The sequence below is a fragment of the Garra rufa genome, chromosome 25, assembly GCF_049309525.1.
Source record: "Garra rufa chromosome 25, GarRuf1.0, whole genome shotgun sequence".
Lineage (NCBI taxonomy): Eukaryota > Metazoa > Chordata > Actinopteri > Cypriniformes > Cyprinidae > Garra > Garra rufa.
The window spans coordinates 36,298,327-36,319,298 of NC_133385.1; the positions used below are offsets into that span (position 1 = coordinate 36,298,327).

At 39.5% G+C, this 20,972-nt stretch overlaps 1 protein-coding gene across 1 annotated transcript in view; it reads right to left on the reverse strand.

Moving 5' to 3' along the window:
• Positions 1–20,972, reverse strand: part of cpne8 (copine VIII) — a 90,349-nt gene that overhangs the window by 14,937 nt on the left and 54,440 nt on the right. Inside the window, exons 14-18 of the mRNA XM_073831793.1 lie at positions 20,161–20,207; positions 19,719–19,900; positions 14,936–15,063; positions 14,421–14,523; positions 3,230–3,287 (exon numbers count right to left, since the gene is read on the reverse strand). Of these exons, the coding sequence (XP_073687894.1) occupies positions 3,230–3,287; positions 14,421–14,523; positions 14,936–15,063; positions 19,719–19,900; positions 20,161–20,207 (518 nt within the window). The remainder of the gene's footprint in view (positions 1–3,229; positions 3,288–14,420; positions 14,524–14,935; positions 15,064–19,718; positions 19,901–20,160; positions 20,208–20,972) is intronic.

Genomic DNA, 20,972 nt, shown 5'->3' on the forward strand with positions numbered 1-20,972 from the left:
ACGTCTGTTGCTTTCCGTTTCACCAGCAGATGGTGAAACGGAAAGCAACAGACGTCGATTTTGTATCGATGCTCAATTGCTCTTCCTGCCATACCCGGATGTGTAGCATCGAATTGCTTGGCGAATTTGAACCGGTGAATTTTTGGAAGCGAAATAATACGCACCGAAATGTCCTGTGAAGTATCAAAGGTTGTATGGAAATTATTTAGTATTGAAATTTTGAACAGTGCAAATGTTAAATTTGTATTTTAAATTAGTATGAATATTTAATATTGAAATTGTAAACAATGCAATTGTGAAAGTCATATTTTAAAATAATCTGTATTATTAACATTGAAAATTTTACAAATGAAATTTTATGTTTCCACTTGAAAAATTCACAGCCTAAATATCCACCAATGTTGAATTGCACAACCTTAAAATGCAAGCACTGTTAATACGATGCATTTTATTTCAGTTAGTGCTATACAGCACCCTGTTTTGCTTCAAAAACATTTGTCAGTATTTTACTTCCATACTTCTCTCCCTGGAGATGTAGTCTCGGAGCCTCCACTACACAGAGCTAGATGATAAATGAGAATTTTTCATTATTGGCGCTGACTGTGAGTATCTGCCTTTTCTTGAGCGTCGAGTGTAGTCAGGCCTCCCCTCGCCTAGAGTGTTTTCCTGAGGCCTCCACTCTGAAGAGTTTCCCTAGGGAGAGCGTCGTAGGCCTCCTCTCGTTTTAGAGAGTCTTTCTGCTGAAGCCTCCCCTCTCCAGAAGCTCCGCTTTCAGGCTCTGCTATCGCCTAGAGACTGCAAATCTGGTGATCCTCGCTATGCTCAGGGCACCCATTCAAAACCACATTTGTGGTGTTTGCTCACGCAAGTCTTTGAGCACTCGCTAAAATCCACGTGAGTGGTAAGTGCACTACTTAGGCACTTCACTAAAATCCATACTTATGGTAAGGTTCCTCCCGTAAAGGCAGGTTCCTTTCTGAAATCCTATACGGTGTGGACCACGCAGGGCATTCCTCCGTGTCCATCTTCTGAGTTGTTTTTTTCAAAAAACCTTTTAGTTTTCCAACTCCAATCCAGATAGCACTGCTAGCAGGATTGAGTGTCGACGCCTTTCAGGCCTCCACTCTCCAGAAGAGCTCCAAAACGAAGGTAATTCTGTCGCACAGGCTAGTCAGCCTCGCGGATGACCTTCAGGATTAGAGTGTAGATAGGTCATAAGACCTCCACTCTCAGAGTTCTTCTTTGCTAAGCACGGAGGTGTGTTAGGCTCCCTCCTTGAAAGCCTCCACTCTCCAGACTCCACTCAGGTAGTACTGTCGCATGGGCTATTCAGCCTCGATGAACACCTGCAGTGTTGAAGTGTATTAAGTGAAGTATAGCTCTCCACTATTAGAGCCTAGAGCCCTTCGTTGCCTCCAGAGATTCACTAGAAATAGGTGGTCCGACTGCACAGGCTATTCAGCCTCACGGACCACCTCTAGTATTGGGTGTAGATAGGTCACAGACCTCCATCCTTAGAGTCGTCCTCTGCTGGGTGCAGAGTGGTACCAGGCTTCTTTCTTACCAAAGCCGCCACTTTGCAGAAACTCCACTCAGGTAGTTCTGCTGCACAGGCTATTCAGCCTCACTGACTACCCTCAGTGTGGAAGTGAAGTGGGTCACGAGACCCCCACTTTTAGAGTTTTCCTTTGCAAGACACAGAGTGCTTTTTTGGCTTCCTTTGAAGCAGTCACTCCTCTGAACTCCCTGTAGGTAGTTCTGCTGCACAGGCTACTCAGCCTCACTGACTACCCCCAGGTTTTGAGTGTAGAGGTGCCGCGGCACCTCCATTCTTAGAGTTGCACTCTGGAAGGCACAGAGTGTTGCCAGGTTTCCTTTCGGCGAAGCCTCCACTCCTCAGAAAATCTCCACTTAGACAGGCCTGCTGCACAGGCTATTCAGCCTCACAGACCATTGTCAGTGTCAAGTGTAGTTAGGTCATGAGACCTCCACTTTGTAGATTCCCTCTGAGCAGAAGCTCCACTCGGGTAGTTCTGGTTGCACAGGCTATTCAGCCTCACTGAATACCCTCAGTGTTGAGTATACATAGGTAGCCGAGCTAGCCATGGCAGGTCACTGGGCCCCAGCGACTCTCGCTGAAGCAGGGGTGATTTTCCTTCTTGACTCCTCATTCAGTCAGTTTGATCACTTATCCCTCGGCATGGCGGCGTTGGTATAGACGTTCCCATAGTGTCCGCCAGGACGCAGCGTAGAGTTCCCTCCGGAAGGGAACGTCTAGGTTACGTATGTAACCCCTGTTCCCTGAGGACAGGGAACGAGACGCTGCGTCTTGATGCCATGCCTCGGGCCCTGCTCAGACCTCCGTCCGACAAAAAGATGGTGTTGTGCTCTCAGGCACCTGCTTTTATACTAAGCAGGCACCTGCTGATGACGTCACGGGCTGGCGCCGGGCCAGTGTCAAGTTCACTGTCGTTATTCTATACCTCGTTTCAGAACCGGTCATGCTGAAGGCAGTTCCCATAGTGTCCGCCAGGACGCAGCGTCTCGTTCCCTGTCCTCAGGGAACAGGGGTTACATACGTAACCTAGACGTTTTGATGCTGTTTTATGTCTGACGATTGTGTTTGTTTACATGTGGAAGCATCTGTTGTTTTGGTTTCTTCTTCACTTGTTTTGGAAGTTCTGTTCAGAAGATTTGCAATAGCATCCCTAGCGTATGACAATGAAAACACGGATTCTCAGAGCACAAGTATAGCTCAAATATATTAAGACTTTTTCTAAGTTTACATCAAGTATACTTAAATGTCATTTTATGTATATTTCTGAGAAGTATATAAAGCACATTTCTGAGAAGTACATACAAAGTAGACTGAAATTATACTTTCCTATTTTTAGTTTAGAAGAAGTATACTAATAGCATACTTGGAAAAACTTATTTTTCGTAAGGGGACAGTTAGTTGCAACTAAGTAACTAGATCACACTTTGCAGATGAAAGGAGAGGTCCAGGGTTGGTTAAGAAATGAACTGATAAGCAAATGGAAATTTCAAAGCTCTTATAGCACATACACCACTAATGAAGTTCAGGGAGACTGATTGGTCTCACTGGAACATGTGTGAAAAAGGTTTTTCTTTTGATCTGATTTGGTTTGCTGGTTCTCTGCTGGACTGGACTGATATCATATCACATCTTCACACATCCTCAAAAACATCCACATCTCTCTCATCTTACCGTCAAACTCGGCCGGCCCGACTCCAACGATGATAATTGACATGGGAAGACTAGAGGCCTACAACAGAAGCAAACAGTTCATTAAAACAAGACCCCAAAGAATACCTTTCTCATATAATGCAACATTTGTATAATAAAACATGCTCAAAACAGACAATAAAACATGTTGCATTCCGATATCATGCAGACACATGAGGCACTTTTCTTAAATAGGGTCGAAACTGGTTTACATTTCTTTTTTAAGCAATGGCTAATTTTAGACAATCATATTTCTGTCACTGCTGTAAAATTGTGATTTAAAATATATACTAGATAAATAATGAGCAAAAATGCATTATTTAGCTGAGTCCTGCATTTTATGTTCAACTCTCTTACTGCATGATTTCTCCTATTTAAAAAGACTGACATAATCCTCGTAATCTCAATTTTTGGAAAAATTATAGTGTTAAAAGGATTTGTCAAGCTAAATCATTCAACCCTGTTACTGTGTTATTTTATATATATAAATAAATAAATAATATTCTTGCAAAATTTTGGCTAAATATACAAATATTCTATGTAAATGTTACTCTGCAACTCTGTTACGCATTCTGAAGTATGCATACGTTTTATACAATGTTTAGGTTTATTTAAAGTTTGAACCTTACTTTACACAATATTTGAGGAAATCACCATGGGTGGCTGCCATTAGTATGTAATTCTGAAATCTAAAATTTGAGACCCATTTATAAAGCTTAGCTAACATGCCCTGCTCGAGAGTAAATGCTTCAGCTATCTGCACACTGACACATTATAAACGACTCCTGTCATGATTCGAAGAGACTCTGCCCATCACAGTCTGCTCAATATATCACATTTCAGCATCTTGGTTGACATGCTTTAAAGGAAAGACAAATGAATTGAGTTTAAGACTATTTTTTTTCTAATTTTGTATTTACTCATATTGTAATAGTATCCACAATGAGGGATCAACAAACTTGTCAGTGGGCGTAAATTCTTCTCTTTTATTTCAGCACAATGATAGTCTCATTTTTCATCCAACAGCCATGTCTTCAAGTGATTAGAATGATAAATAGCTATTGTGTACAAAGCAAACAAACTTGCACTCTTAAAATTAAAGTTCATCTTGTGCTTATTTCAATTTGAATTTTTTAAAGTAAATTTTTAAACATTCTGTCAGGTAGATAATCAGGTATGATCCTAAAATGTCAGCCCTGTTACCATGATGTTGTAGTTGACAGCTGGTCATTTTTTTTGGCAAGAATATTGTAGTTTACTGCCTTGAGGAGTAGTCTTCTTATATCAAATTATAATGTAAACCAACCGTCTACTACTAAATCATGGTAACAGGCTTATTTATGTTTCTGTGCACGCACATGTAAGCGAGAAAGCGCATCCATTTCATGTAAGAGTGATGAGAATCCACATGCGGGAGAATTGATTTGTGCTAGCGCATTTTTTAATGCGCCCTCGCATTACAATAACACGCTCTAGACATTTGTCATTAAAATAATGCTGCATTGATTTTTTTTTAATTGGTTAAAATGAATGGAGGATATCGTTTTTTCATGTGCGCTCGACCGTTTCCGTCGATGGGCCTAGATCTCTTGACGAGGTCTGTAAATCATTTGCATGGAAACTATGTCACAAAAAGAATGAATAAAAAGCTTTCTTAAAAAGGCAAAACAATGCATGCACATTTTCTTAGTATGATAATTAAAAACCAACAGACTGATGAAAATGCAGGACATTTTCTCAATATGCGACGTGCGGGACAAGGGGTGAAAATGTTGTGCGGTACAACGCAAAGCGGGACAGGTGGTCACCCTACACTCAGTTCCGTTCCGTACAGTTCCGTTCCGTTTTTTCAGGAATTCGAACAACAACAGTTGGTAAGTTGGAAACATTCCACAATCACGGTGAGTAATGGCTTCTTCTCCTACAATTGTTGTCTGCACTGCTTGCCACATGTATACTGTAGCTTATCTATCTCTGTCAGCAGTGAGCCTTAAACATGTGAAAAATGCAGGAATAGTCAGGCTGACAGAGAAGATTTCAGAACTAGAATCACGCATCCAAACTTTAATAGAGGATAGTAAGAATGTGAGGGCCTTAGATACGGTTTTGGATGCGACTAGCTCACAAAGCCCTGTACATTGTTCGGTTCTGGTAACAACGCCCGTGCAGCAGGGCAACTGGGTGACTGTGAGACGGCATAGTCACGGGTCAAAACACGCTCTTCCGTTCCGATCAGAACATCAAACAGGTTCTCCCCACTCAGTGAAGCACCCACTGTGAAACCTGATGAAAGTGCTCTAGTAATTGGCGATTCTATTGTACGGAACGTGAAAATAGAGACTCCAGCCACCATAGTCCAGTGTTTACCGGGAGCCAGAGCGCCTGACATCTTGGCAAATTTAAAAGTGCTGGCTAATGCTAAACGTAAATTCAGTAAGATTGTTATTCACGTTGGCACTAATGATGTTCGACTTCGCCAGTCGGAGATCACTAAAAATAATGTTAAAGAGGTGTGTGAACTTGCAAGTACGATGTCAGACACTGTAATATGCTCTGGTCCCCTCCCTGCTTACCGTGGTGACGAGATACACAGTAGATTGTCATCATTAAACGGCTGGATGTCAAAGTGGTGCCCACGAAATAACATAGGTTTCATAGACAATTGGACGAGTTTTTGGGGCAGACCCGACCTGTTGAAAAGAGATGGTCTTCATCCCTCCGGATGTGGAGCATCTCTCCTATCTAGAAATATGGCAAATAGTCTTAGCGTTTTTGTAAATGATATGATCAATGATCATAAGCTAGATGTGCTCTGTTTGACAGAAACCTGGCTAAAACCAGACGATTACATTATTTTAAACGAGTCCACCCCCCAAGATTACTGTTATAAACATGAACCGCGTCTAAAAGGTAAAGGGGGAGATGTTTCTACTATTTATAGCAATATTCTCAATGTCTCTCAGAGAAAGGGCTTCAGATATAACTCGTTTGAAGTAATGGTGCTTCATATAGCATTATCCAGAGAAACAAGTGCTAATGATAAATCTGCCGTGACGTTTGTACTAGCTACTGTTAACAGGCCACCAGGGCACCATACAGACTTTATTAAAGAATTTGCTGATTTTCTATCCGAGTTGGTGTTGGCGGCAGATAAAGTCTTAATAGTGGGTGATTTTAACATCCATGTTGATAATGAAAAAGATGCATTAGGAACAGCATTTATGGATATTTTGAACTCTATTGGGGTTAGACAACACGTGTCAGGTACTACTCACAGCCGAAATCATACTCTAGATTTAATACTTTCACATGGAATTGATGTTAATGGTGTTGAAATTCTGCAGCAAAGCGATGATATCTCCGATCATTATCTAGTCTCTTGTATACTCCAGATAGCTAAAACTGTAAATTCAACTCCTTGCTTGTAGTACGGTAGAACCATCACTTCTACTACAAAAGACTGCTTTGTAAGTAATCTTCCTGAATTATCTGAATTCCTCAGCATATCCAATAGCTCAGAAAAACTTGATGATGTAATAGAAACTATGGAATCTCTCTTTTCTAGCACTTTAGATACAGTTGCTCCAGTGCGCTTAAAAAAAGATTAAGAAAAACAGTGTAACACCGTGGTATTACGATCACACTCGCGCCCTAAAGAGAAAAGCACGAAAAATGGAACGCAGCTGGAGGAAAACAAAACTAGAGGTTTTTCGTACTGCTTGGCGTGAATGTAACTTATCTTATAGAAAAGCATTAAAAACTGCCAGAATGGATTACTTTTCGTCTCTCTTAGAAGAAAACAAACATAACCCTAGGTATTTGTTCAATACTGTGGTTAAATTAACGAAAAATATAGCAGAAACAGGTGCAAACATTTCCCAACAGCACAGCAGTAATGACTTTATGAAGTACTTTACCTCCAAGATAGACACTATTAGAGATAAAATTGTAACCATACAGCCGCCCGCTACAGTATCGCATCAGATAATGCGTTGTAGATCTCCTGAGGAACAATTCCACTCATTCTCTATTATAGGAGAGGAAGAATTGTATAAAATTGTTAAATCATCTAAACCTACAACATGCATGTTAGACCCTATTCCATCTAAGCTACTAAAGGAGGTACTTCCAGAAGTCATAGATCCTCTTATAAATATTATTAATTCGTCATTATCATTAGGATATGTCCCCAAAACCTTCAAACTGGCTGTTATTAAGCCACTCATTAAAAAACCACAACTTTACCCCACTGAATGAATTAACTACAGACCAATTTCGAATCTCCCTTTTCTGTCAAAGATACTAGAAAAGGTAGTATCCTCACAATTATGCTCCTTCTTAGAGAAAAATGGTATCTGTGAGGATTTCCAGTCAGGTTTTAGACCATATCATAGTACTGAGACCGTTCTTATTAGATTTACAAATGACCTGCTCTTGTCAACTGATCGTGGTTGTATCTCTCTATTAGTGCTACTGGATCTTAGTGCTGCATTTGATACTGTTGACCACAACATTCTTTTAAATAGACTTGAAAATTATGTAGGCATTAATGGTAGTGCCCTGGCTTGGTTCGAATCGTACTTATCAGACCGTCATCAGTTTGTCGCAATAAATGAAGAGGTATCATTTAAATCACAAGTGCAGTATGGAGTACCTCAAGGCTCAGTACTAGGGCCATTACTTTTTACGTTTTACATGTTACTCTTGGGAGATATCATCAGGAAACATGGTGTTAGCTTTCATTGTTACGCTGATGATACTCAGCTCTATATTTCTTCGCAGCCCGGCAAAACACATCAATTCGAAAAACTAACAGAATGCATAGCTGATATTAAAAACTGGATGGCGAATAACTTCTTACTGTTAAATCCTGAAAAAACAGAGGTGTTAATTATTGGACCTAAAACCTCCACAAGTAATGACCTAAAACACAGTCTAATACTAGATGGCTGCTCTGTAAATTCGTCGTCATCAGTCAGGAACCTAGGTGTGCTATTCGATAGCAATCTCTCCTTTGAAAGCCACATTTCTAGCATTTGCAAAACCGCATTTTTCCATCTTAAAAATATATCGAAATTACGACCTATGCTATCAATGTCAAATGCTGAAACATTAATTCATGCGTTCATGACCTCAAGGGTAGATTATTGTAATGCTTTATTGGGTGGCTGTTCTGCACGCTTAATAAACAAACTCCAGATGGTCCAAAATGCAGCAGCTAGAGTTCTTACTAGAACTAGAAAGTATGACCATATTAGCCCAGTTCTGTCAGCACTGCATTGGCTCCCTATAAAACATCGTATAGATTTTAAAATCTTGCTAATTACTTATAAAGCCCTCAATGGTTTAGCTCCTCAGTACTTGAGCAAGCTTCTATCGCATTATAGTCCCTCATGTCCGCTGCGTTCTCAAAATTCTGGCAATTTGATAATACCTAGAATATCAAAATCAACTGCCGGTGGCAGATCATTTTCTTATCTAGCACCTAAACTCTGGAACAATCTACCTAACACTGTTCGGGAGGCAGACACACTCTGTCAGTTTAAATCTAGATAAAAGACACATCTCTTTAACCTGGCTTACACATAAAACATTAACACATTCCTATAATTCAAATCCGTTAAAGGATCGTTAGGCTGCATTAATTAGGTCAGCCGGAACCGAAAACACCTCCCATAACATCTGATGCACTCGTTGCATCGTAAAAAGAATGGCATCTACGCTAATATTAGTCTGTTTCATTCTTATTCCAAGGTCACCGGAGCCACCAGACCCAGCCTGTATCCGGATCAGATGGTCACTGCAGTCCCCCGGATCCAGTCCGCACCCAGCTTAGATCATGGATAACCACCTGGAGATGACTTCAATAGCCGTGGATGTCAACCAGATGAGCTCCAGAGACGGATCATCACTAAAGACCTCGCCAACCTAGACGGCCATCGGCGCTACACCCCAGGATCCTGATGAGTTCTCTACAATCAGACATTGGTACAAACTGCTGGTTTCGTCTGGCCAGAGGAGAACTGGTCCCCCGACTGAGCCTGGTTTCTCCCAAGGTTTTTTCCTCCATTTCTGTCACCTGTGGAGTTTTGGTTCCTTGCCGCTGTCGCCTCTGGCTAGCTTAGTTGGGGACACTTTTGTATACTTATCATATACTTTTTGAACTGAACTGACAATGATATCACTGAATTCATTGATGAACTGCCTTTAACTGAAAATTTATTTTTTACAATAATGCGTTACTTACACACTATTGTTCTGTTTAAATACTGTGAAGTTGCTTTGACACAATCTGTATTGTTAAAAGCGCTATATAAATAAAGGTGACTTGACTTGACTTGACTTGACTTGACTTCATTTCTCTTGGAAACTGCAGTGATATGTATGTACTTATTGGTTCGTATTTCGCATCTTGCAAAAAAGTTCCCACAGGTACGTTTTCGTCATAAAAAGAGGTAGCAAATGGGGGAAAATGATGATGGTAACAGTGTTGACAACTTGGGTGTCATGGTACGTGTGAGGAAGGAAGGCGTACAAGGATAAAAGGTCACAATAAAGTCTTTACTTTAATCTAAACTGGTGATACAACAGGTAAATCCACACAGAGGGTAGACACACACGTACATAACCTTAAGATCGGACAATCAAACACAGAACTGAATGCAACTTATAAAGAGTTGATAATGAGACAGACAGGTGATGGTGATTAACTAATAATGACAAAACCAGGACAGAAAATAGGACAACCATATATGGGCACATGAGGGAGAAACCAATACAAACAGTCCAGGGGTGTGACAGTTCGGCCCCCTCACGGAAGGCACAACCTCGCGCCGCAGAAGAGAAAAGGGATGGAAGGAGGGGACTTAGGAGGTGGACAAAGGAGTGGATGTGGGATGGGAACAGGAAGTCAGTCCTGGTGGAGGCTTTGGCAGGGGACAGATACCCGTGAAGAGGTCGAGCAACAGAGTCCAAGGCGGATCAGATGGAGGGAGGAGGCATGGAGGAGACAGAAGAGTCCAGGGCAGATCAGACGGAGGGAGAGGCCATGGAGGAGACAGAAGGGTCCAGGGTGGATCAGACGGTGAGAGGAGCCAAGAAGAAGAAAGAAGGGGCCTGGAGCAGGAGGAGACAGGCGAGACCCAGGCCGCAGCGATGATGGCGACCCACAGTGGAGCCGACGGTGGTGGAGCCCAAGGAGGAGACGTAGAGCCGATGAGTCAGGGCGACATCTGTGATCTGGAAGGCCAAGGCAGAGCCCGAGGCTCAGGTGACTGAGCCGAGGTGGAGGTGGAGATCTGGAGGTCCGCAGCGGAACCGGAGTGACAGAGGACTGAGGTGGCGCTGGATGGAGGAAGGTGCCCAACGGAGCCGGTGAGAGGGAGCGACAAGGCGCAGCCGGAGAAGTGGAGTCCTCAGGCGATGGCGGATCGACGACTGACCAAGGCGGATCCTATGGAGTTAATTATGTGCCAAAATTAAACAAACAAAAACAGCGTTTTGCAAACAAACACAATCTGCTTTGCAAAGAAAAAATCGACTTTCAAACAAACAAAAAGTACTATGCACAAACACAAGTCAATTTGAGAGAAAATGCAGAGGTATAACAAATATATGCATTGTGTTGCAAATATGTATACTTTTTGTGAGGAAAACTTGGTTTCTCACATGTGTACACAGATTTTCTCACAAATGCGTCCATATCTTCTCACAAATGCAATGGAGTAACTTCCTCTTGCAAAACAGCAGATGGCGCTATTGTTCAAGTTCCTCTATTCTCCCAAGACCTCGAACAACGTGTTTATATGGTTTACCTGTGTTGGCTAGAAGGTATACATCTCCGACCGGAAGACTAACAATTAAATTAATTTTTCTACCTATTAGATTGTGTTTTTTTTATGTCTACACCTACCCCAACCCTAAACTTAGCCCTTACTATAATATAAAAACAGTATTATTGTTGTACAGTGTGATAATAATAACGTTAAAAAAAAAACACAGCTTATCCTTATTTCCCAGAGGATAATGAGAGGGGAACAGGTGAGTTTCTTCCTTACTATTTATAATTAAACATTTGATGTTTTCACAATGCTGACTTCACCACAATGTCAGTGAAATTCAAAATATCTTCTAGCAGTAGGCTATTGCATTCATGCAGTAATTCATATGAATCAGGTCGTAGTTACGTTAGTTCTTCATTAGTTCTTGATTAATACATGTCTTAACTAATCATTAGTTCATAGTCAAGAAATTACTAATTCACGAATTAATGCATGATAATTCATGTACTGTTATTGCAAAGTGTTACCTGCTAAATGTTCTGTGCAGCAACAAAAAAATCGTATTTGGACAAATTACATAAAAGTAGCTTTATTTTTTATATCCCTCGCGGCATAGGTTCGGAGAACTGATAAATGTTAAAAAGGCCTAGCATGCCAAGCCATTAACTGATCAGTAGCGTTAACCACTTTAAAGGAGATATTTTGAATTTCACTGACATTGTGGTGGAGTCAGCATTGTGAAAACATCAAATGTTTAATTATAAATATAGTATGGCAGAAACTCACCTGTTCCCCACTCACATTCCTCTGGGACATAAGAGTAAACCGGTTTTTGCTAGAAGGGAGACAGGATTCGCTACTGGGCATGCGCACATCAATCTAACGTTATTATTATCACACTGTACAACAATAATACTGTTTTTGTATTATAGTAAGGGCTAAGTTTAGGGTTGGGGTAGGTGTAGACATAAAAAAAAAAAAAAACACAATCTAATAGGTAGAAAAATTAATTTAATTGTTAGTCTTCCGGTCGGAGATGTATACCTTCTAGCCAACACCGGGTAAACCATATAAACACGTTGTTTGAGGTCTTGGGAGAATAGAGTAAATTGAACGATAGCGCCATCTGCTGTTTTGCAAGAGGAAGTTGCTCCATTGCATTTGTGAGAAGATATGGACACATTTGTGAGAAAATCTGTCTGTACACATGTGAGAAACCAAGTTTTCCTCACAAAAAGTATACATATTTGCAACACACAATGCATATATTTGTTATACCTCTGCATTTTCTCTCAAATTGACTTGTGTTTGTGCATAGTACTTTTTGTTTGTTTCGAAAGTCGATTTTTTCTTTGCAAAGCAGATTGTGTTTGTTTGCAAAATGCTGTATTTATTTGTTTAATTTTGGCACAAAAATAACTCCATAGGATCCCGGTGGAGCTGGTAGGCCGACTGGTGACGGTGGAGACGAGGGAGCTAGGAGCCGGGGTGGAGACGCTGGGTCGGAGGGCCGAGGCGGAGTCTAGGACTGGAGGCTGGAGGAGAATGTCATCGTCCAGACCAAAACAAAATCCCTCCTTAAAACAGACAACAGCTGGCACGGTGGCAGTTGTTGATGAACTCCTCCACATAGTCCTCCAGATTACGTCCGTTTTGAAAAACAAAAACAAAAAATTCCATCCAGGGGTCCGTTCTTCGTACCTCGCTTACTACATCCAGGATCAAATGACACATCCAAGATCAAATCATCACGCTAACTATGAGCTCGCTATTCCGGTTCTCCGAACGCACCTGTTGTTGATGATTAGTATAGCTGGATGAAGTTATTTGAGATCACTGGGTGGCTTAAAAGGGGCTACGTATCGATAGTAGAAACATTGATCGGCAACGCTTTGATTGGTCGGCGAACATGACGAAGGAGCGAGCTCAGTATTTTTCTGCAGCAGAGCAAGAACTCTTGATTGAGGGATTTCAGGAGTTTCAGAGTTTAATTAAAACGCAAGGGAATACTGCAAAGGCTGGAAAAGCAAGGAGAGAGGGCTGGCAAAAAGTAGTGAACAAATTAAACGCGTTAATGCTGCCCATGTTACATGTTTTTTCCTTGATATGTTATTTTATTTATATTTTTATTTTTTTATACACTACCGTTCAAAAGTTTGGGGTCAGTAAGACTTGTAATAGTCTTTAAAGAAGTCTCTTATGCTCATCAAGACTGCATTTATTTGATTAAAAATACAGAAAAAACAGTAATATTGCAAATTGTTTTTACAAAATAAAATAATGTTTTTGTTTTTTTAATATATTTTAACATACTTTGAAATAGAATTTATTCCTGTGATGAAAAGCAGAATTTTTATCAGCTGTTACTCCAGTCTTAAGTGTCACACGATCCTTCAGGAATCATTCTAATATGCTGATTTATTATTAGAATGATCAATGTTGGATAATATCAACAGTTGTGCTGCCAAATATTTTTTGGAACCTGTCATATATATACACTTTCTTGCAAGATACTTTTCTTTTCCCACGTGAGTCAGTCCGCGTCAGTCGTGCTCTTTAACCAATCAGATGTGACCTCGCCATTTCAACCAATCATAACCCGCCAGGAGCGCAGCCTAAATCATGTTTACATGAAATAAACCTGCTCCAGAGCAGGTTTAAGCTTGCAGAGCTGTTGCTATGACAGCAAGTCCAGGATGAGCTTCGAAGAACCAAACAATCCAAGATCATGCCAAATCGTCAGCAATCAAATCCAGCTAATTTAGTTAGCGAGGTACGAAGAACGGACCCCAGCATAGTGTTGCCCCTTCCTGGAGCAATGTTATTTGTTGCAATATCCATAGAAAATGAAAAAGAAAAACTGACAAAAAACTAAACGGGGTGTTTTAAGGGTCCGGTCTTCTGTCACGGCACGTGTAAGAAAGAAAGGCGTACGAGGACGAAAGGTCACAATAAAGTCTTTACTTTAATCCAAACAGGTGATACAACAGGTAAATCCACAGAGACGGTACACACACGTACATAACCTTAAAACCGGACAATCAAACACAGAACTGAATGCAACTTATAAATGGTTGATAAAGAGATAGACAGGTGATGGTGATTAACTAATAATGACAAAACAAGGACAGGAAACAGGAAGAACCATATATGGGCACATGAGGGAGAAACCAACACAAACAGTTCAGGGGTGTGACATTGGGGACACAATGTTGACATAATGTCAAAATCTTGCGGTTTATAAAAATAAAGTAATAATACATAGTAAAAATTGGTGCCAGCTATCCATTGTCATGTTTTAGAAATATGTACTTTAAGGGATGCTTGTCTTTTCTATACTTCGAAATGGTGAAAAGATTGCAGGAAACTTTTTTCTTTTATTTTTTACTTACATTTACAATGGATTCCTTCGTCTGAGCCATGTCAGAGATCACCCCATCAGAGATGATGAGGAGGATAAAGTATTCTGAGCCATCCTTCACTAATGACGCATATCTGAGAAAGAAATAAGCTGATCACTTCATCAGCTCATAACGGACACAGGAGCTGAATCCCAATTCAAATCCAATTCATCCTAGTGTCACAAAGGAAAGTACATCTAAAATAGTCAAAAGAAACTTGATGGTGCACTATTTGTGATACATTTTCCAAGTATGCACCAAAGCATGCTTTTTGGGCTATTGCCTACAATCGGTTCTCTAATGAGGTACAAGGATGCAAATATGACATTGTAGTACTTAACATAACAAAATAATAATAATAATAATAAAAAATAATGGTTTAACATTCTATGTAATTTTACTGTAAAACAAAACCTGAAATTTAATAGGATATTTTTAGCACATGGACATTATAATTAGTGTGATAAACAGTGTTTATAAGTATGTTTAAATATAATTGGCCTCACCTTGCTACATGATTAATGACAGGTGAGAAGTATGTTGGTCCGTAGAGACGAACAGACTTTAGACTCTGATAATATGCATCTAGAACACCTTCAATCCCACTGCAGTATGGGTTTTCTGGGTTCCCGTTCTGTAAGTACACATATAAATAAACATATGTTATGACATTTGTTATAAATAAACATATGCACACGTAATACACAAGTTCACAATACAAGCATCACAGAGTAAGACACATACATACTGTAAATGGGTGTTTAGGCTACCTACCATTGTACGATTTACTAAATTGCAACTTCATCAATAAAAATTTTAACTTCAAAGGAAAAATTTGTCCTTTGTTCACTTCCTTTTATCAAGGATGAATGATCCGAGACTGAAATTAAAAGACGGCACTGCACACCATATTGGATCTGACAGTAATGTTGCACCATACAAGTGTCAGAATTGCTTTTTCTGTTATTACAGATTGTTTGATATGTACTAGTATTTATGCATCCATCTATGAAGGATGTACGCTGTCAAACATACACAACTATTAGCCAATCATAACAGTGGGCGTTAACTTCCGAGTTTACAATCCACCACGCCTATTCAAACAGAGTGCTCCGATGAGGAGGGTCCAAACAGGACAGAAAATAGCCTATTACTTCTAAATTATGTTCTTTGATGTAAACATCATAATTGGACCTCAGAGAACAGTACAAAATAATAGAAAGGCAGTTCATGACCCCTTTAAAGTACATTAGTTTGCCGTAAATGCTTGTCAGCATATTCTGCAGTACATTGTAACCATAATAATTATGAAAAAAAACTCATAAAGATGTACTTAAGTCCCACATATCTGGGTCAAAAAAGCACTTATCAGCTAATTACATTTAATGTAAATATAAAGTATAAATTGTTTAAATTTAAATTCAATTAACACACAGTTCAGTGTGCGAAAACATTACATTTACCTCGCAGTTGGGTGTATTAATATAAAATAGAATATTTCTTGTAACAGATTTGCTTTTTAAAAGTTTGCGTTAAAATGTTAAAATACTCTTTAATAACATCCAACAGGATTTCATTTGATATAACACAACTTTATTGACAGTAGATAGTATGGATAGAATAGTATTAGTAGTAATAGTCAGTAGCAATCGATACTAATAGTAGATGGTATACATAGTATAATCTGTAATGTTTACAGTTGAGCAATCATTGTCATAGCAAAATGACAACAAGAATCAGACGTCATCACCAAAAGTTTGATCTGGCCATCTGAGCTCACATCCCAGAAGCTTCCTGCAGTAAGAGGCGCGTTTAAAGAGCGCTATTCACTCAAGTAAAGCTTTAATGCTCTGCTGAGTGCATATGGAGTCTCCCGCGTTCAGCCCTGAGGAGAAGTGTGTGTGTGTTTTAGCTGTGTGTGGGCAGCTGCAGCCGCAGGCAGTGCATCTGTTTGGTCCAATAAGAAGGATCTGTGTCTCACTGTATATGGGATTATGTGATAGATTCTCTGTGACGGTTTCGTGGGTGTGGAAGAGGAAAAAAAGAGAAAAAATAAAGAAAATAAATTCCATCCTCTTTAGAAATGTGAGACAGCTGTGGGTAATCTTCATTTGCTAATGTCTATCAATCTCTTTCAATGTCCTTTATGAACGGTCTCATCCATATTTATCAGTTAGTCACCCCGCAGAGCCCTTATTTGGTTACCAGGGGTGTAGTTGTAGTTGTGTGAAATCAAAACTGGAGCTATTTGGCATTTAGTCCATGTTTGTTGGCTTTTAGGTCATCTATATGCTAATGTACTTGGGATAGTTAATAAAATGAACTTTTAATAGATGTACACATTTAAATGTACAATCTCTTTCCTTAATTACAAACAAAGAGGCTGGAATTTAAAGTAGTTTTATTGCGCTTGCCCAAGGTACAATAACTAAACAGCCAGGGCAAGCTGCCTTTTGAATAAAAGCAAAGCAACACAGGTGAAAAAAGGCTGCACTCAGCCTATAAGTGTAGGCTCTAAGGGTCCTGCTGGAGAACAGGTTCAGAAGTGGATCTGAAAGAGCAAGAGATGGAAGTGTACAGCCAAACCAGGTAGCCCAGGGAGATGTGTACAATGTGTGGTTAGGGTTTGGCAGAGACTAGGATAGATACCAACCAGCATAACAAAGGTGCAAACTACACTGTAAAGCTTTCACCAGTTTCAACTTAAAAACTTAAGTTTAGCAGCTGCCTTAAGATTTTAAGTTAAATCAACTCAAGTCATTTAAACACACAAGTTATATCAACTCATTTTTATTGTAATAAGTTAAAATGACTTGTAGTTTTAAGCTGATTTAACTTAAAAACTTAAGGCAGTTGCTTAACTTAGGTTTTTAAGTTGAATCTGGTGAAAACTTTTTACAGTGTATAGTCCACTGCAAAAATCCAAGTTACTTGTTCTGTTTACAAAAGTGGTAGGGCTGCCCCCTAATAGTCATCAAACCGTTAGTTGACGAGAAGAGGCTTGGTCGGCCAAAATTGTATTAGTCGCAGAAAAAAAAAATCCACAGGAAGTGGCGAAGTGGCAAAGTCACGCAGTCCATGGCAGACAGATCGTTAACAGCTCATCTTTGTGGTAATACAGTACATCAGGCAGGACATCCAAATGCTTGCCTATCATTCATCGACCTCAAATATGGCTTATCATCTGAAATATGTAAGTAGTAGCAACTTTACATGGCAGCTCAATCTAATGTTAATGTAGAATATTGTGTGCTATTCACGTGTATCACATCGGCCAGTGTGGAAGCTGTACAGTAGCACTACATGACAGATGGAGGTGCTGGTGCAGTCACTTGCTCTTAAAATACTCTGTCATTTTTGGTCATACAGATAAAAGTAATGCATCTTTCGAATCTGTAGAGACAGTTTTTTTTGTGTGCACTCACAATATCAACAAAACATTGCACTTTGGTAAAATAACAAAAGCAAATAGGATGCACCTTTTTGCCATCTCAGTCTCTGAGAACTTGAGCGCAAAACTCCAAACTTTGTGTATAGTTGCCTTACAGACATAAAAAATAGGCTATCTTTAGAGAGTGAAATTTCACTTTCAAATGAGCCAATTCAAATTGGAAAACTAATGTTCTATGGATATGCAATCAGTACAAACAGTATCGCTGACTTTATCTCTTAAGCCAAAAAAAGAAAGCACTAGTTTATCACTAAATTATTAAAATGTTAATGCAACCTCCTTACTGTTTTTCCCTGACACATTCATAATCATTACTTGCTGTGGCAAGCTTTATGTGTGCGCATAAGTGCTTATTAGTCATTGTAGGCAATTAAAGGCTCATTAAATGGTTTATTAATAAATGTGCGATTAGTCGACTAATGCTTAAAATGAAGTCTTTACTCAAGGGCAGCCCTTGTAAATACCAATAATGGAATACACTACATAAGTTGACAAAACACTTCTTTACTTGAAAAGCATAGCTGGGGTAATGAATATATTCCATTGGGTTTTTTATAAATAGTATAAAAATACCATTTAGGTTATTTCATTCATGAAAACTCTCAGGGGAAGTTTAGACAATTAATGTATTTTGTCTTAATGAACTAGATTTGCTATGCATGTTGCCGCTGCACAAAAAAAAGCATAAATAATATTCTCCGTAGGAGATCTAGACATGTGGTGCTGGGGAGGTGGAGGATTTCAGAGGAACTCTAAAAGAGCACTGCAGAAAGCTTGAAAAGACTGAACCAGACTATATGAATGTTGACCAAGAAAGCTACAGTTCTGTAGCTACAGTACAGCTTGTGACAGTTTTTCTAATGTAGTATGATGATTTCACTAGCAGACTGCATATAAAGACTGGAAGACATTAAATGACTTAAAATCTTGATGTAATCATAGTCTAAAGTTAAACAAAAAAAGTTTGTGCACATCATATACACTACTCAATTTTTTGTAAAATCTGTCAACAACAACGGCCCAAAATTTGCAGACTGAATCTGATAAGTTGACAGGGCAAATCTAGGCAAAGGTGTATTCCATCCTTTAATGACTCAGAGGGTTAGTTCACCCAAAAATGAAAATTCTGTCATTAATTACTCACCCTTATGTCGTTCCAAACCAGTAAGACCTTTCATCTTCAGAACACAATTTAAGATATTTTTGACGAAATCCGAGAGCTTTCTGTATTTTGTAATTTTACGAAGTTACGAGAATACTTTTTTGCACAAAGATTTTTTTTTAATAAAATGCCAGATCTGCGTCAGTGCTGGTGCCGCCACACGCATTCGTTGTGGTTCCCGCATGAACGCGAGTCCACAAGTGACACAGTAGAGACACAAATGTGGAATAAAGTTGTTATTTTAGTTTTATTTGTGCAAAAAAGTATTTGTGTGGCTTTGTAAAATTACAGTTGAACCACTGATGTCACATGGACTATATTGTCAATCATCTCATACTGTTCTCAGCCTTGGACGTAGTAGGTCCCTTGCTGTATACTGAAGGGTCAGAGAGCTCTCAGGTTTCATCAAAAATCTCTTAAATTGTGTTGCGAAGATGAAAGAAGGTCATACGGGTTTGGAACAACATGAGGGTGAGTAATTAATGACAGAAATGTCATTTTTGGGTGATCTAACCCTTTAAGCATCAGTTTAAGATTGTCAATTTAACACTCTCACTGACAAACAAAACACATCCTCAAACAAAAACATGCTGTTTGAGAACAAATTGTTTGAATATTAAATACAAGAAATTACTATTAGTTACTTAACAGTATAATCAAAAAGAAGTGTCCTTACCAGGGGGAATTCGTGAGACACACGGCCATCGGGTGGCAGTTTTGCACCAAATCCCAGTGCAGGGAACAGCTTATCACTGTCATAGTCCTGAATAATCTCCCCCACGGCTCTGAGGGCCAGTGCATACGCATTCAGATGATACGGGCTCATGTAGTGTAGAGAGGTAGGCTGGGAAGGGTTGCCTGCCATAAATAAAGCAGAAAATGCATGAATCAGCAAAGCATTTAAGTAAGATGTCATGCTGTATGGGCAATAATTAAGGATTTTGTGTCATTCTAATGAAATGGTTCCATTTTTGTAAAGTCAATGAAAGATTTTTTTTAATAATTATATAATTACTATTATAATTATGTACATAAACACAGATAAAACAAGCCAACATCATCACATGTAAATTATGCTTTTTCATTCGAAGAGCAGTGTTTCAGTAATGTAGGCTCACCGTTTGACGCAGTAAAATCAATGGCCACTGTGAAATTAATTTGAGTGCTGCAAGTGAACAGAGCAAAAACAATGATGTGAGCACATATGTGAGTCAGGTTATGAACATAAAATATATAATGTTTATTAAAGTATATTAAAGCTCCTCGGTCAAATCCCCAGTGAGCTGACTGTGTGAAACTGTGTCTCAGCTCAATTTAATCTGTGGGCAGAAATGAAGAAGTTATTCCCTCAGGAGCAGCTCTATGTTTATCTAATATTCTCTCCGCAGCTTCCTGGTTTTTCTGTCTGTTCTACAGAATGCATAAAAATAGAGAGCTTCGCTAACTGTCTGTAAGAATGTTCCACAGTAGTCACTGTAGATTGCAGATCCTTCCAATTATTCCTCGGATATTTCCAGTGTTTGCTGGACTGTTTGAAGGCCAGGTCATGTGCCTGGGGTTTCTGTGTCTCTCAGAATAGAGTGCTCTATTTATAGCTCGGTTTATTACAGCATCATAATGCAACGCGCTGTCTGTGAATATGTGTGTGTGTGACGTGGAGAGGAGAAAAGGGGATAGAAAAGGGAATTAATCATGGATGGTGAGGCACAGCAATGTGTTTCTAGTCTCAATAGATGAGCTCAAGTATGTTCATATGCATGGAAAACATCTCAGGTTATGTATGTAACCCTAGTTCCCTGAAGGGAACGAGACGCTGCGTCGAAACGCTTTGGGAACACCTCCAGCGTGACCACGCTCTGAATCACGTGTCTAATCAGTCCAAAGGAATCGCGAGACGTCACGTACGTGGTGACGTCACCGACCAGGAAGC